The sequence below is a fragment of the Cyphellophora europaea genome (assembly GCF_000365145.1).
Source record: "Cyphellophora europaea CBS 101466 unplaced genomic scaffold supercont1.5, whole genome shotgun sequence".
NCBI classification, from domain to species: Eukaryota; Fungi; Ascomycota; class Eurotiomycetes; order Chaetothyriales; family Cyphellophoraceae; genus Cyphellophora; species Cyphellophora europaea.
Genome location: NW_008481811.1, coordinates 1,525,312 through 1,540,516, shown reverse-complemented (window position 1 = coordinate 1,540,516; position 15,205 = coordinate 1,525,312). Strand labels below are relative to the sequence as shown.

The following is a 15,205-nucleotide window of genomic DNA, read 5'->3' as shown; positions in this document are numbered from 1 at the left end:
AACAAGTGCTTGATTCGACCACCGCCATCGTGCAATCGTGGCAAGGTTGTGACCTCGGGCGCTCTTTTATTTCTTCTTTTCCTCTGCAGCCACAGTGACTGGGTCTGCGACCTTGGAGTTTCGTACGCTCTCATCCGTCTCACCCCCATCCTCGGTCTCAGTCTCATCGGACTGAAGCAAGAGTTCGATCTCTTCTGACTCAGTTGGGAGACCTCGACCACCACTGCTGATCGGTATGTCTTTGTTGATACCTGGAGTAGGCTCGCCACCACTCATTTGCCATTCCATCAACTTGGTGAATGCACCATCCGGCCTGCTGCTTAGGTCCTCGTACGAACCCATCTCCGCAACACGACCATCATTGCTTAAGCAGATGATAGTATCGGATCGCTTGATCGTTGATAGACGGTGAGCAATCGAGATCGTGGTATTAGAACCTCTGAGGAGGGCCGCGAGGGCTTCATTGACAAGTGTTCTGGAAAGAGGTTAGTATGGAAACTTGCAGTCCGTGAGACGGAGTGTCACTTACTCTGATTCTGCATCGAGTGCAGAAGTCGCTTCATCGAGGATGAGAATATCTGGATCCTTCACCAGTGCTCGCGCAATCGCAATACGCTGCTTCTGACCCCCTGAGAGCTGCGTGCCCCGAGCTCCTGCATGAGTATCGAGCCCATCAGGAAAGTCGGAGATGAACTGGCAATTGGCTTGTCTCGCAGCTCGCATAATTTCTGCCCGAGTTGCATTGGGTCGACCATAGGCGATATTCTCAGCGATCGTGCCAGAGAACAGAACTGGTTCTTGAGAAACAACACCGATTCGGCGACGAAGTGACTTGACATTCATGGTCGAGATGTCTTTGCCATTGATCAGAATCTGACCTTCGGAAGGTGTGTAGAATCTCAAAAGGAGCGAGGCAATTGTCGACTTGCCTCCACCTGAGGGTCCAACAACGGCAACATTGGATCCTTGCGGAATTGTGAAGTCCAGTTCTTTGAAGATCTTGACTGCTGGTCTGGTTGGGTAACTGAATGTGACTTGCTTGAATTGAATTGGGCCACGCGCACTGCTGACAGGGGTACCTACGGTTGGCGAAATCGTCGGTTCCCGATCTTGCAATTCGAATAATCGGGATGCGGCACCAACACCTTTCATCAGCTCTGAGTAGAAAGATGATAGGCCGAATAGCGAAGAGCCGGCGTATGCGGTGTACATCAAGAAGGATGTGAGTTCACCGATTGTGATCTCCCCGCCACTGACCATACCTCCTCCGACGTAGAGGAGGGAGACAATCGTCATGTTACCGAGGAAGCCGGTAGAGGAGAAAAATGTTGCGCTGATCAGAGATTCCCGCTTGCCAAGTTCAAAGATCTTTCGAACTTGCGTGTTGTAACGGTGGACTTCCAGGATTTCACCCGCAAATGCTTGGGAAGTCCGAACATTGCCCAGTCGCTCCTCCGCGATCTTTGTCAGTGTACCAACATTCTTCTGGATCGTTCTGCTCAGATTTCGAATAGCTCGACCATAGAAGAAGGCTCCAATCGCGATAGGCGGGAATAGCAGACCCAGGACCCCGGTGAGCTTTAGTGAAACCCATGCCATCAAGCCAAACCCAGCGGTACCGCTGACGAAGGCTCTCAGCCCATCCGATAGGTTCTGCGTGATTGACTTGCCAACGATGATGGTGTCTGAACTCAATCTCGATATCAGATCTCCTACACGGTTGGCATCGAAGAACTCGGCATTCTGAATATAGGTTTGTCGGAATAGCCTTGACCGTAGTCGCGCAACGATTCTTTCGCCAACAATCCGCAGAATGATGATGCGACCGTAATTGGCTGCTGCGCCCGTTGCCAATATGCACACCAGCGCGGTATAGAATGTTGTCATACTAAATCCGAACAGCATTTCGTTTGGCGCTTCGCTCGAGTCACCTTCTGTATTGGCCTTGCCTTTCGTTGCAATGTCCATGATCTTACCGATCGAGAACGGGATTGACATGGTGATACCGGATGATATCAGAAGCAGAACGAACGCTGCGAGCAGGACCCTGGCCTCAGGTCGTGCGATTTTGAGCAGTCGCCATACCTCACCGAAACCCGAAGCACCAGATCCGGCGCCGTCTTTTGACAGCTTTGCGCTTAAATTGACTTGAGATGCCGCGTTGGCTTTCTCAGATCTACCAAACTCTTCGTCGTCTTGTTCATCTTCAGATGTCTTCTTCGGCGACTTCTCTTCTTTTGTTACTGGTGTCGGGGTTTCGCGGCAGAAGAACGACGTAGCTGTGAAAGGGCGGGCATGCTGAAGGATGCCATGCTCACATTTGGATCCAGGCAACGCCGGGTAGCGGTTGCGTCTGAGGAGAGAAGGTACTGCTGAACGAGATGGCGGTGGTTGAGCAAGAGTTGACAAATGTACTGCGCGCGCATCTATCCTGGAGTGTCTCGGCGCAGAGTTGTACAATGAAAAGACAACACCTTGGTCAAGATGTCTGATCTTCGAGCCGTTCTGACATGGTCGCAGGGCGAGCAGCAGGGAGCTCGCAGGCCGCATGGGGCTCATGCCCGCTGTAGCTGTTGGAGGTATGTTCAAGGTCTCGTCCTTTGCTCAGCTTCCATGTTGACTGAAACAATGCTGTGGACTGCCTGTTGGTGGTCGACGACACGAAGCGTGGCTCTGCAGTGCAATACTATATCCGTAGAATGCGAAAACGGAACGGAGATGAGGCAGTGGGGATTACCTATGATGAGCTCAAAGGCGGAGTCGGGCATCGTACTCTACTGCCTGTGGGCTGAAAGTTCCACCGCTCCGGCCCCGAGATGCCAAGCCCCGAGACCGCGTTCTCCAAGTCGCGACGTGAATCTAACATCTTTACTAGGTGCGAAAGTGCTATTCTCCTGCTTACCTTTACCATCGCATCATCGCACCTCTGGTCTCTCTTACTGACCCTGACTGTGGCAATAAAGTACGTCGAACAAGCCAAACTACGCAAGAAAATACGATAACGCAATATCGTATCTGATCACTTTCGAGATCTTTTCCGTCGCAGCGCCTTAGTCTGCGCGGAGGCGCGATGTGAGTTCTTAGGAAGCGCCCTCGTATAGTAGGCTGACCAGCACCAGGGAGTCCTTCGAAAATATTCACCTTGATCTCTCAAAACAGCCCGGCAAGTGCAGACTTGCTGAGATTGGTCTAGGATGGAAGTCGAGTGGCGCATCAGAACCTTTCACACTCGATTATAACCATTTCCTTGCCGCACAGTGGAGCCGAGCCGCGAAGGGCTACGAGATCAAAATTATCACAAAAGAACAATCAGTAATCCAGCTAGATGGCTTTGAAAAGGCTGATTTCGACCGGGCAAGCAAAGCTTTCAAGATTTGGTATGGCATCAACCTGGAGAACAAGGAGCATGCTCTACGAGGCTGGAACTGGGGCAAGACCGAGTTCGGACGTGCAGAGATGGCCTTCAATGTCCAAAATCGACCTGCATTCGAAATTCCATACTCCGAGATCTCAAATACCAATCTGGCTGGTAAGAACGAGATCGCGGTCGAGTTCAACCTAGCTGGAGATACGGCACAGAATGGCGTCGATGGACAAAAGCCAGCAACGACGAGGAATCGGGGCCGGAAGGCTGCCGCGGCTCGTGATGAGCTGGTTGAGATGCGCTTCTATATCCCAGGCACCATGTCTAAGAAGGAAGCCAATGGCGAAGAGCCGGCTAGTGGCGATGAAGGCGAGGAGGATGAAGAGCAAAGCGCAGCTAACTTCTTCTACGAGACGCTCATGCAGCGAGCAGAGATTGGTGACGTTGCTGGGGATACCATTGCGACCTTTCCCGATGTGCTGTTCCTCACTCCCCGCGGTCGATTCGATATCGATATGTACGAAGGGTCATTTCGCCTCCGCGGAAAGACCTACGACTACAAGGTCGAATACCAAGCGATCAAGAAGGTCTTCATGCTACCTAAGATCGACGAAGTCCATACCTTGCTTACCCTTGGCCTGGATCCTCCTCTAAGACAAGGTCAGACACGGTACCCTTTCATCGTAATGCAATTGAAACTCGACGATGAGACTGTTATCGACCTCAACTTGACTGAGGAGCAGCTGGAAACCAAGTATAAGGACAAGCTCGAAGGCCACTACGAGGCGCCGCTCCACCATGTCATTACGAGAGTGTTCAAGGGCCTGTCCGGCAAGAAGGTCATTACTCCTTCGAAAGACTTCTCCAGTCATCATAACCTACAGGGAGTTAAGTGCTCGATCAAGGCCAATGAAGGTGCCTTGTACTGCTTGGATCGCAGCTTCATGTTTGTCCCTAAGCCAGCCACCTATGTTCCCATCGACAATGTCGAGAAGATCGTCATGTCCAGAATCGGCGGCGCGCTCGCTGCTAGTCGCACGTTTGACATTAGCTTGCTGCTGAAGGGTGGAGCGGGTGAGCACCAATTCAGTAACATTAACCGCGAGGAGCAACAGTCACTCGAGGACTTTTTCAAGGTAGGTTGCCAAACCCCCAAACTTTTTGGCGTCCACTAACAGTTCTCTAGGCCAAAGGTATCCGGTACAAGAACGAGATGGTTGACGATACTTCGAGCCTGCTGAAGGCAGCATTGGACAATCCGGATCTGGCGAGCTCGGACGACGAAGCCGGAGCGCCCAGAGGATCGGCGGATGAAGACGACGAGTCACCAGACGAAGACTTCCAAGCCGACTCTGATTCTGATGTTGCTGAAGAATACGACTCGGCGCACGATAGTAGTGGTAGCGATAGCGATGCAGAAATGGCTGACGCAGATGGAGACGCAGACGATGCCGGTGGCTCGGGCGCGAGTGATGAAGAAGAGCAATCCCGCCCCAAGAAGAAGACGAAGAAGACATGATTCAACCTCATTGCAGCGACGAGAGCCTGCCGCCCGTGGTAGGACAAAGTCTCGTAGCATTTGCGAACCGTTTCTATGATACCGTCAACGACAATTAGGAGACTTTGGGTTGAGTACAGATTGTACTCAACAGAATCCGTCAAATATTGTCTCTGATGCATAGAAAGCCCTGTTTCACAGTGCTTCTCAACAGTTGTTCTTGGTTCACTATCTGTTCTGCACTTACTGCTGCTCACAACACTTGACCCGCAGATTGCGGGATTAGTACTAATGCTCAGCCGCAGAGAATTGAGGTCCGTGCACCATAAGAAAATGCGGCGTGGCATGTGCAGCTTCGCTACACCTTCTCATCCAGGAACTAGGCGGATAGCAAGTCGCCAGTGACGCGTTGTGACAACGATGTCTACTCCGCTCACTAACTCAACAAGTACCAACTCTTCTTTGCTTCAACCTCGAAAGCAGGGCAGCAAGCCCCCTGGTGGTTTCAAGCGCAAACGGACAGGATGTATGACCTGCCGGTACCGTAAGATCAAATGCGACGAGCGCAAACCCGGATGTCTTAACTGCGAGAAGGCAAATCGTGACTGCAATTGGGTGGGTGGTAAGACGTCCTACACCAAGCCTATCAATTACTCGGGGCACTGACTTATTGCAAGGCGATGTCTGGAAACACGACCAAAACCCATCGGTAGGCGACAAAAAGTCAACGAAGTTCTACAGGGGAAGTGCGTCCGCGTGGGCAGAGGAAGATGAGCAGCGATTGACAACAGGAGGCATTCCGCATCGGGAGTGTAAGATCAAGACCACTGCTACAGGAGTTGAGCTGATCCACGTCCAGGGCAATTTGTCAACATGACGAGCGCCGTCGCTACGCAACCTGCGTTTCAATATCCGCCTCTCAGCTCATCATCAGTGAACGACCCAAGGTCGCAGTACCAACAAATGGACACAGGAGATCCCCACAACCTGCAAGCTCTTGCCTCGGCCGCAACCTACCAGAATTCGCAGATACCTTTGCCTACTACCACATACGCGGACAGTGCCAGTCGTGGAAACGTCGTTCAGCCAGCGTCCTCTAGTACCGACAATGCGATTGACCCTAACCTTGATCGCGGAGAACCACCGGGCCACACAATGTTGGAAGGTGTCACTGAACATGCTGCCGCCCACACGGAACAGGAAGCTGAAATGGCGGCGCTTGCTCAGGCATTGAGGTCGGTGGAGGATAAGGAGTGACTTTTTGGCTAGCAGGTAGACCGTACTGATAAATGCGAGTCATGCGTTTGACCTCGCACTCAGCGGATACCTGATCCCATAGACACAAGCTGGCCGCAAAAAGCACCAACGAACAATGCTATGCTTATCTGCTCGATTTCATGAAATGGGTTGTGGAACGAGCGACCAATAGAAGGATTTCTCATCTAAAGCTGCAGCATCATCGATTTCCAGCTCATCATTGTTTACTCATGCTGGGCGAGTCTGGCGAAACGCGACACTGCGGCATCGGCATTTGTCTCTCCGATGGTACGTATGCCGCGCTCAGCGCAGGTCCGGATCGGTCATCCTGGAGGCTTGTCTTACAGTAGGCTATACCCAGAGACAGCTAGCTTGTTATTGCGAGGTCACAATTAAGTCGTGGCATCCTGCTTTGACTGGACCAGCAATTTCGTGGTGTTCCGGGCATGCCGCAGAAATCTCCTGGGCAAGGGAAGGACCAGAACGGAACTATTGTGCCTCTTACTCGTGTTTCGCGGCTTTTGTAACGCTCCAGTACCAGAATAGGCGAAGAGCTGCTTAAGCTCTCGCGATCACGATGCGAGGATCATGGATGCTACAAGCAGAGCAGCATCATTTTGATCAAGCTAGCTCAATCTGAAATTTGGGCATCGGGCTCCGCTGTGGGTGACAACATGGGAAGCTGGGTTAGGCGAAAGCGGGCGCCCGCAGCAGGCTAGATGCGTGGGCTGAGGCTGTGCTGGGTCATGTTCCTTTCTGGTGTGGAGTTTTCCAGCCCAGCGGCGGCACACCACCATACGTAAACAGCCGCCGGTGACGTCTTGCCCGTTGCAATGGATGAGAACCGGTGGCTCTGCAGCGGGAGAATGATATGTAGATAGTTGGTGTAGCGCCGATCGGTCACTGCACCACCACTCGCTTCTCCTTGTCTGCGGTACATTCTGGGTCTTTGGGTACTTGTAGTAAAGCCGTCCAACTGCCTGTTGTAGCCGCGCATTGCTGTTGAGCCGCCAGGAACCCACTTATTACCGGCAACTGCTACCATCGCCCACCAGTGTTGGCGGCCTTGTCGGCTTTCCGAGACACACCCCAGCCGCGAGTAGCAAAATATTTCGCAGCTTTTGCCTCGTTGCAGCTCTACTACAGGCCAGGACACACGCTGTCGGTCGCTCATTTCGGAAGTCCGCTTGATATTGGCGTTGTTCACTTTCCAGAGAACTTTCGGCTGTCGACATCGTCTTCCGCCCACTCCGCCACGCGTTCGCTCATCGAGATCCCGGCTGCGTATTGCGCGTCTCCTGAGATTTTCCTCTCGTTGCACCTGCCACCGTCCAACGCTGCATACGAATCTGCTCTTGCCAGCACTCATTCAACTTCGTTGGAGAAAGAACGACTGAGGCAGACAAGATGGGACGGCTCCGCAAATTGTCGCAAAGCCTGCAGAAGGCCACATTCCACACCCATTCCAGGGAGCCGTCAAGCTCATCACCTCTGACACAGACCGACTCTTATCGCCAACCTGTCAACGACTTTCCGTCAAAAGAACACCCTGGAGCTGTCAGAGAGCCTTCGAGTGGCGCTGTACCGCAGACCACTCCTACGCACCGTTCCCCTGGCGCGTCCCGCCCAAACTCGATGCTCATGCCACTACAAGCCATGGATTTGGGCAGGGAGTTGCATATTGAAGAGTTGCAACCAGTGTTTAGGCAAGCCGACCACAAATTCTCCCGTTTGGTCTAGTGCTGACTTGCAGCAGTTACTTGTCGAGCCACAGCAACAAGTTATATCAAGAAGGTGCTTATGCATCCCAAGCTAGATGGCTTTGATACTGACCCGTCCCCACAGGATATTTCCTCAAGCTAAACGACCTCGATTCGAGTATGTATCTGCAATCACTCTTTGGCCAGGTATTAACTTTGCACAGACGGCAAGCCGAATGCGGATCGGAACTGGACTGAATGCTTTGCGCAACTTGTTGGCACTATCTTATCCCTGTGGGATGCTGCTGCGCTGGATGCCGCCGGTCAAGATGGCGAAGTGGCTCCTACGTTCATCAACCTGGCCGATGCCTCAATCAAAATGGTAAGCCCAGATACTTACCCTCTCGGGTCAAAACTTACTCTACTTAGATTGAAACGCTCCCGACACGGAACCAGGACGTTCAGCCCCTGCAAAACGTTTTGTCAATCTCGACCGCCGGAAAGAACCGATACCTTCTACACTTTAACTCTATACACTCATTGACGCAATGGACGGCTGGAATTCGTCTGGCCATGTTCGAGAACTCTTCCTTGCAGGAACTTTATACCGGTTCCTTGATTGCCGGAAAAGGCAAGCACCTCAATAACATCAAGTCGATCATGGAACGAGCAAAATTCAGGCACGAGGACTGGGCGCGTGTCCGATTTGGTGCCGGCACACCCTGGCGACGGTGCTGGTGCGTTATCGAACCCCCTGATGAGAAGGAATGGCAGAGAGCGACCAAATCCATGAAGAAGAGGTCCGCATACGAGCGTCCGTCGTATCCAAAGGGAGACATCAAGTTCTACGACACCAAGAAGACGAAGAAGGCGACACCCATCGCGACCATTACGGATGCTTACGCAGCTTACGCTATCTACCCTCAAGCGAAACCCTTGATTGACCAATCTACGTTGGTTAAAGTGGAAGGCAGGATCACAATTCATTCCAACCCCGAATCCAAGACCGAAGGCTTTGTCTTCGTGATGCCCGAACTTCATCCTGCCGTATCCGGCTTTGAAATGCTACTTCGTTGGCTATTTCCGGTCTATGATACCTTTCACCTCTATGGCCGACCAAATCGACTGATCGCGGATACCCTTGATGCACGAGGGCTTATGTTCGCAATGCCAAAACAGAGGCGATACGGTTACTTGGACATCATGGATGTAGCGTCCCTGATCCATACTGATGGTAGTGGGAAATGGCAAGAGCGAGAATGGCGCAAACAAATGAAGGATCTGACATCGCGAAGGATCGCCAACAGCGGCCAAAACGGATCCAGCCCGACGTCTGGCGCGCGAGCTGGCTTCTCGGCCAGTATGAACTCTCGTCTAGGCGTTCAATACTCAGATGACTCAGCTACAACCTTGACCTCAACGCCGCCCAGCAGGGGTCATGCACATAGTATGTCAACTACCGATATCAGGTATTCGCCTCCCCCGCGAGCTCCGGCGGCGCCCGCGCATTTACCAGCACATAACTATCACACGAGGGCCGCTTCTGAATCCGTGGCTCTTTCCCCCCGGAAAAATCCGCGGCAAAATGGATATCAGTCTTCCAGGCTGTCCATGGACAGAGACTCTCCGGATGGCGATGACATCTCGCCTACGCCAGTTCCGCCCAGTCATCGGCAAGTCTATCGGACTGGTCGGCCGAGTCGCAGCAACAGCGATCTAGTGGACAGTCGGGAGAGCTCTGACACAAGCCTGAATCTCCAGCGATCTCAATCATATGCCGCAGAGGATGTCAACCAAGCCATGCAGCAGCTTAAGCCTCCTGGACCAGTCGCTGCGCCACCCACCTTCCAACATCAACCTACAGAGCAGCCTCGAAGACGCCCTGACACGCGACCTGAACTCCGCCGCGAGAAGAGTCGCATGTCAAACGCCACTCTCGAGCAGATAGCTGATGTCAACAAGCTGAGAGAGGTCAACACTGCAGGCGCTGCGGCTGCTGCTGCCTGGCGTGTTGGTCGAAACGAGAACGCACCACGAGCGGTAAATTCAATCAAACCTGACGATATGAGATCATCTGCTAATTCGTCCTCGCCAGCAATGGTAGCAGATGGGGCCAACCTGACGGAAAGCCCGGCTGATATCCGCCCACCCGAAGTCCGGCAAACAAGCCAGCACTCTATCCGACGCAAGCCTGTTGCGGCAACTTCGGCCCAGCAAGTTGTCCCACAGCTTCCTTCAGACGATGCCCTGCTCTTAGCTAGAGCTCGGTCATCAGACCGGGCGTCTGCGAGATCCGCTTTCAACTATGATCGAGATTCATCGCCGGACTATGCCAGCACCCGCAAATCCGAAGACAATAAGTCCGAAAGGTCTATCCCACGCCCCAGAACTGGGGTCCTGAAGACCGTGGGGGATCCTAGCATCGTCACTGATACTTCAGCAAGACCCAAGTCAGATATTCCCGAGATTGACTTTGGCGTTACTCAGAGTTTGACACCAGGAACCAGCCGGCCGGGCACAGCTATGGGATTTGCCCTAGGTGGTAACGCGAGCGGTTCAGGCACGGGCGCCTCGCCGAGCGGGAGCCGACCAATGACGCCAATGGGTTTAGGGCAAAGTCCGGGCACTCCAGAGCGCAAGTCTCCTTTGAGAACACCTGAAGCCCTGGCTGAGGACAGGCGGTCGAACTATTTTGGCTACCAGTCCCACTCACGCTCTCCGAGCTATGCGTGGCAACCGGGGATCGGTGCAGGTCGTCAAAGTCCTGGTCCGGCATTGACTCCAGAGGAGTTCGTCCAGCAACGAGCCGCCGCTGCGCAACACCCGACTGGTTATATTCCTCAGCGGACCGCATCGATAAATAGGATTGAGCATGTAGCAGTGCCCTCCCAAGCACCCAAAAAACTTCAGAAGAAGCGGGACTCGCGGCCAAGTTCTCGAAACTCGACTCACCTGCTAGACTACAGCTCTAATCTCTCTGCCCGGGAGCAGGAGCACGTGGCAAGGATGACTGGCGGGCCTCTGTTAAACATGGGCGATCGTACCAGGTCGCCCGATCCCTCCGTTGGGCTAATTGGAGCGATTGAAGCACGAGAGCAGGAACGGAAATATATCAAAGAAGGAGTCTCTGGCCACATGGTACAAGCGGCCATTGCCCAACGGCAACACCATGCTCAGGCTCAGCAATTCCAGGCCCATCAGGAAGCCCAGCGGTCGTCAATGTATGGACAGCAATTTCCCGGATACGCACAGCAGTACGGCCAGCCTCAACAGCCTCAGTTCACAAGCTGGGGAGCTCCTATCGATCCTCAATCAAATTACCAGGTGTGGCAAGGCCAGGGCCAAGCTCCAGGACCACCGGCTCAACAATGGCAGAACCCTCAACAGCATCAGCAACAACAAAAGTATGGAGGCTACTACTAATGACGATGCTTTTTGGCATGACCGGCATTCTGCACAGACGAGCGTGGGAGCATTTCAATGGTAAATCATAGCGAAGGGAGGATGCATTTTGGCGGGACGTTTGGGAGCCTTGCCACCACACCAGGACCATACATGAAGGGTGCTAGAAACGGGCGATGTTGCCATATTTTTATATTACATTCTACATTTTGAATAATTCAACAAACTTGTCACCAATCTTGTCGATAATCGTGTGCAGTGCCAACGTTGAGACGAGTGACTGGCATCGAGCTGGTTCCCAGGGTCTCTAATTCCTAACTCCGCCTTGAGTGAGCATGCCACTCTCGGACGCTGCTGCTTGCGTTGCGGCAAGTGTAGTGAGCCTGCGTCTTTCGCCTCTCTCATTTCTACCATGTCCTCAACAGCAGAGATCTGCTCTTCCTTCATAGAGAGCTCTCCTGCGGGAGAGCTCACCGAAGTGGTCAATGACATCAAGGCTCTCACCTCCGACGATGATCCAGCGTTGATCGATAAACTCAAGCCCGCATTTCAGAAATACAACGAGGAGCACCTGATCGCCGTGAAGCTACCAAGCGGTAGCCAACATGTAAGTATCCTTCACATGCCTACAAATCAATTCAGACCACGGAGCGAGGAGCTGACGAGTTACTGTGCGAACCCAGGTCCTGATCTCCCCCCATAACCGCCTTTCCCCCACCTCCTACTTCGACACACAGTCATCTACCTCTTTCACGCTCGACCACCAGACGCAAAAGGCCTCGGCGCCGCAGTCCTACACACAAGACTCCCCGCACGCCGACATCGTGTCCTCCCTGAGCCGCGCCCTTTCCGCCCACTTCGCCGAGCACTACCCCCCCTCCGGCAGCGGCGGCGGTATCACGTCCGCATTCACGGTGTGTCCCTCGACCGCCGAGGACGGTAAGATCGCGCTCCTGCTCTCGACGCTCAAAGCCAGCCCGGGCAACTTCCTGAGCGGGCGCTGGCGCAGCACGTTTCTCTACGACCCGGCGAGCTCGTCGATTAGTGGGACGCTGTTGGTGAATGTGCATTACTACGAGGACGGGAATGTGGCGTTGACGACGCGTAAGACGGTGCCGGAGACGAATGTCGAGGGTGGTGGGTCCGGGGAGGCGGTCGTGCGCAAGGTGGCTGCGCTGGAGAAGCAGTACCAGGAGGAGGTCAATCGCGCGGTGGTGGGCATGAATGAGGGCATGTTCAAAGGATTGAGGAGGCAGTTGCCAGTCACGCGGCAGCGGGTCGAGTGGGAGAAGATCAGAGGGTATGGCTTGGGCGGGGACTTGCGAGGGGATGGCAAGCGGTAGGCTGCGCCTGCGAGGAGCTCGACGACTTCTTACGCGAACACGAGCGCAGGAGGTGAGAGGACTGCTTGGCAAATGCCAGGCCAGGCTTTGAGATCGTGTGCATAGACTGACTTCCACCCTGCAACGAGCAAAAGCGTGGAAAGTATGGCCATGAAAGTATGAAGATATCTAGATCCAGCACACAGGGAGACCACTGGCCCCGCCTGGCTCTTAGTTAGTCCCTCTCCAGCAATGCTTCACGGCAACCCTCTGCCCGTCCTCGTCGCTTTCCCCACCTCACTCCCCGTCGTATCCTCGGCGTACCGCTTATAGGCCTGAATATACTTCTCCCTCTCGCTCATGGTTGCCTTGACACTCTCATTCTGGCTCACGGCCTCGGCCCAAGCCCAAAACCGCTCCCACACCTCGCGATCGCCCTTCTCCTCTTCCTGCCCCACGCCGCTACCACCCTTGTAGTGGTCGAGCAGAAACACGCGCTCCGCCCAGGGAATCACCGCGATGTCCACCATGCTGATATTGGGGCCGTCGAAGAACGGGCCCCGGGAGTGCATCTCTCTCACGAACGTCTTGAGGTGGGCCAAGAACTCGCTGCGCGCCGAGTCGAGAGAGTAGGGTTTCGAGGGCGTGTGCTGCAGGAAGCGGTAGAAGGCGGGGACGATCTTGGTGGAGGCGAAGTCGATCCAGATCTTCTCGCGCGCGCGAAGGTAGGCGTCCGAGGAGAGCAACTGGGGCTCTGGGTACAGCGTGTCTAGGTACTCGGCGACGATGTTGGATTCGTAGAGGACCATTTCCTTGGTGTTGGTGCCGTTTGTATTCGACGTGGAAACGCCGGCGTACTTAGGGTCGTTGACCGCGAGGGTGGGGATGAGGCCGCGTGGGTTGCGTGCAAGAAAGTCGGCTGACTTGTGGTACGGGTTTATTTCGACGTACTGGTGTGGTATTGATTTTAGGTGAAGCGTTATCCATACCCGCTGGACGAAAGGACACTACTGATCTTAGCGGGAGTGCTCCGAGAAGGTGGTACGATCAGCATACAAACCAGCCACCGTATAGAGTTAGAGGGGCATCTTTGACGTTGGAATGAGCTTCGGCGAACTTGAGTGCAGCCCCAGTAGCTGAAGGATATAAGTCAAGGTCAGGGTTACCGGTAGAGGACGACATCGTGCGAGTGTTGGCTAGCAAGTGCTTGGAGAGGCAAAGACTGGGGAGTTGGATATCATGCGCTAGCAAGGTCCCGGGGCGGCGGCTGAATACTCGATGGGCTCTCTGGTGATGGCTTGCAAGGCGTGATGAACTGACAAGACTTTGCAGCATGAAGGACACCTCAGTTGGTGAACCAGAGTAGTGCGTGTACTGAACTATGGAAGCCGTGTGATGGATGTCGTGCCAATGACGTATGTCAGTGCGGATCTCTCCCCGCTGAGTCGATACCAGTCTCTACATGTGTTAGCAGCGAGCAGAATCGTCGTAGTTTCAAGTGCACTCCTGCGGCAGTCCTCGGAAGTGCCCAAGTGTGCATTTGCTAGCCAGAGATAGTCCGCATATCAAGCGTCCTTGCTGTACGTTTGCGAGTCGGAGGAGGCATAAAAGCTTGTAATTCGATAGAGAAGATGCCATTTCAACCGAATCAATCATTTGATCTTGGGTTTTTGGATTTGTGGTATGTACAGCTTTGCTTATTCTTCCACTCTAGTCCGGTAGAAACGATACATTCATTTGCCCCAAGGTGACTTGTAGCCGAGAGATGCACGGCCGGCACCCCACAAAACCCAGGCGAGGAGGCCATAGTTCAAGGCGTAGTAGGGGTAGAGGAGGAACGGGGAACGAGAGGTCTGTGTGGGCAAAAGTTAGCAGATGTTCGTGGAAGAAAACCGTGGGCCACGGAGAAGAATGGCCTGAGTCATGAAGGTGCTCCGCGGCCAGGTAGTGATCTGTTATCAACCTCCAAAGACTCAACATTGCTACCTTCATTATCTCGGTCAAGGGTCCGTAAGGGATGTTGCGTAAGTGCAGGGAGTGTTCAAGCAGTGGCGGTCGATGTGTGTAGGATAATGCTAGGGCCAATCTCCGTGAAGCTCTCGGGAGCCATAACTCGTTTTCGACTCTTCCACAAGGCACATGGCCAATCGGTGAGAGATCCATGTCATCGCACAAAGCGATTGTAGCAAGTCGTAGTGGCTGTCATGAAGTCGAGGAACGGTTTGAGGCACAAATACCAGGTGCGTCCGATCTCGCCATGCGAGTCTGCTATTTCTCGCGGAAAGGCGATCAAGAGGAGAGTCGTCCGTGATGTTGTCGTCACGTCGTCACAGGATATAGCCAGGGCATCTTTTTCGTGCATCTTCCAAATAAAAAAGGGAACTGACCTTCCTCCATTGTCTCCTGCCATCACCGTTCTGGAAGAGGCGTTGGTAGAAAGGGACTCGGTTCTCACGGTTGACAAAACTATAGATTTAGGTCAGTTCTGCTCCTCTTTCCCTGTCTTTCAAGCTCTCCCAGCTCCAGCTGGTCGCGCTTCGACTAGACTCACCCGAACTGTTGCTGGCCACCAGGGCGGAAGAGGCGGGCTCGAGAAGCCTGCATGAAGCGGGCAGCCGTAGGAGTAACCATTTTGACGTCGGTAGTACTCCCAGGTAGAAGG

The 15,205-nt window shown here is 53.7% G+C and overlaps 7 protein-coding genes across 7 annotated transcripts; 4 read left to right on the top strand and 3 right to left on the bottom strand.

Moving 5' to 3' along the window:
• Positions 1-66: 66 nt before the first annotated feature.
• On the bottom strand, positions 67-2,550 carry HMPREF1541_05862 (uncharacterized protein; the record flags this gene model as incomplete). Its single annotated transcript, XM_008720199.1, has 2 exons — positions 67-475; positions 530-2,550. The coding sequence occupies 2 exons, from the start codon at positions 2,548-2,550 to the stop codon at positions 67-69; spliced, it is 2,430 nt and encodes an 809-aa protein (XP_008718421.1).
• A 266-nt stretch (positions 2,551-2,816) lies between these two features.
• On the top strand, positions 2,817-4,883 carry HMPREF1541_05861 (FACT complex subunit pob3; the record flags this gene model as incomplete). The annotated part of the gene is made up of 4 exons (XM_008720198.1): positions 2,817-2,962; positions 3,031-3,072; positions 3,120-4,500; positions 4,551-4,883. 4 exons carry the CDS (start codon positions 2,817-2,819, stop codon positions 4,881-4,883), a joined length of 1,902 nt encoding a protein of 633 aa, XP_008718420.1.
• A 399-nt stretch (positions 4,884-5,282) lies between these two features.
• On the top strand, positions 5,283-6,119 carry HMPREF1541_05860 (uncharacterized protein; the record flags this gene model as incomplete). The annotated part of the gene is made up of 3 exons (XM_008720197.1): positions 5,283-5,484; positions 5,540-5,674; positions 5,722-6,119. The coding sequence occupies 3 exons, from the start codon at positions 5,283-5,285 to the stop codon at positions 6,117-6,119; spliced, it is 735 nt and encodes a 244-aa protein (XP_008718419.1).
• A 1,407-nt stretch (positions 6,120-7,526) lies between these two features.
• HMPREF1541_05859 (uncharacterized protein) lies at positions 7,527-11,242 on the top strand (the record flags this gene model as incomplete). The annotated part of the gene is made up of 5 exons (XM_008720196.1): positions 7,527-7,819; positions 7,876-7,913; positions 7,965-7,997; positions 8,044-8,201; positions 8,249-11,242. 5 exons carry the CDS (start codon positions 7,527-7,529, stop codon positions 11,240-11,242), a joined length of 3,516 nt encoding a protein of 1,171 aa, XP_008718418.1.
• Positions 11,243-11,633: 391 nt separating this feature from the next.
• Positions 11,634-12,564, top strand: HMPREF1541_05858 (uncharacterized protein; the record flags this gene model as incomplete). Its single annotated transcript, XM_008720195.1, has 2 exons — positions 11,634-11,828; positions 11,905-12,564. The coding sequence occupies 2 exons, from the start codon at positions 11,634-11,636 to the stop codon at positions 12,562-12,564; spliced, it is 855 nt and encodes a 284-aa protein (XP_008718417.1).
• A 236-nt stretch (positions 12,565-12,800) lies between these two features.
• Positions 12,801-13,725, bottom strand: HMPREF1541_05857 (uncharacterized protein; the record flags this gene model as incomplete). Its single annotated transcript, XM_008720194.1, has 2 exons — positions 12,801-13,550; positions 13,600-13,725. 2 exons carry the CDS (start codon positions 13,723-13,725, stop codon positions 12,801-12,803), a joined length of 876 nt encoding a protein of 291 aa, XP_008718416.1.
• Positions 13,726-14,276: 551 nt separating this feature from the next.
• On the bottom strand, positions 14,277-15,174 carry HMPREF1541_05856 (uncharacterized protein; the record flags this gene model as incomplete). Its single annotated transcript, XM_008720193.1, has 3 exons — positions 14,277-14,396; positions 14,931-15,009; positions 15,095-15,174. The coding sequence occupies 3 exons, from the start codon at positions 15,172-15,174 to the stop codon at positions 14,277-14,279; spliced, it is 279 nt and encodes a 92-aa protein (XP_008718415.1).
• Positions 15,175-15,205: the final 31 nt, after the last annotated feature.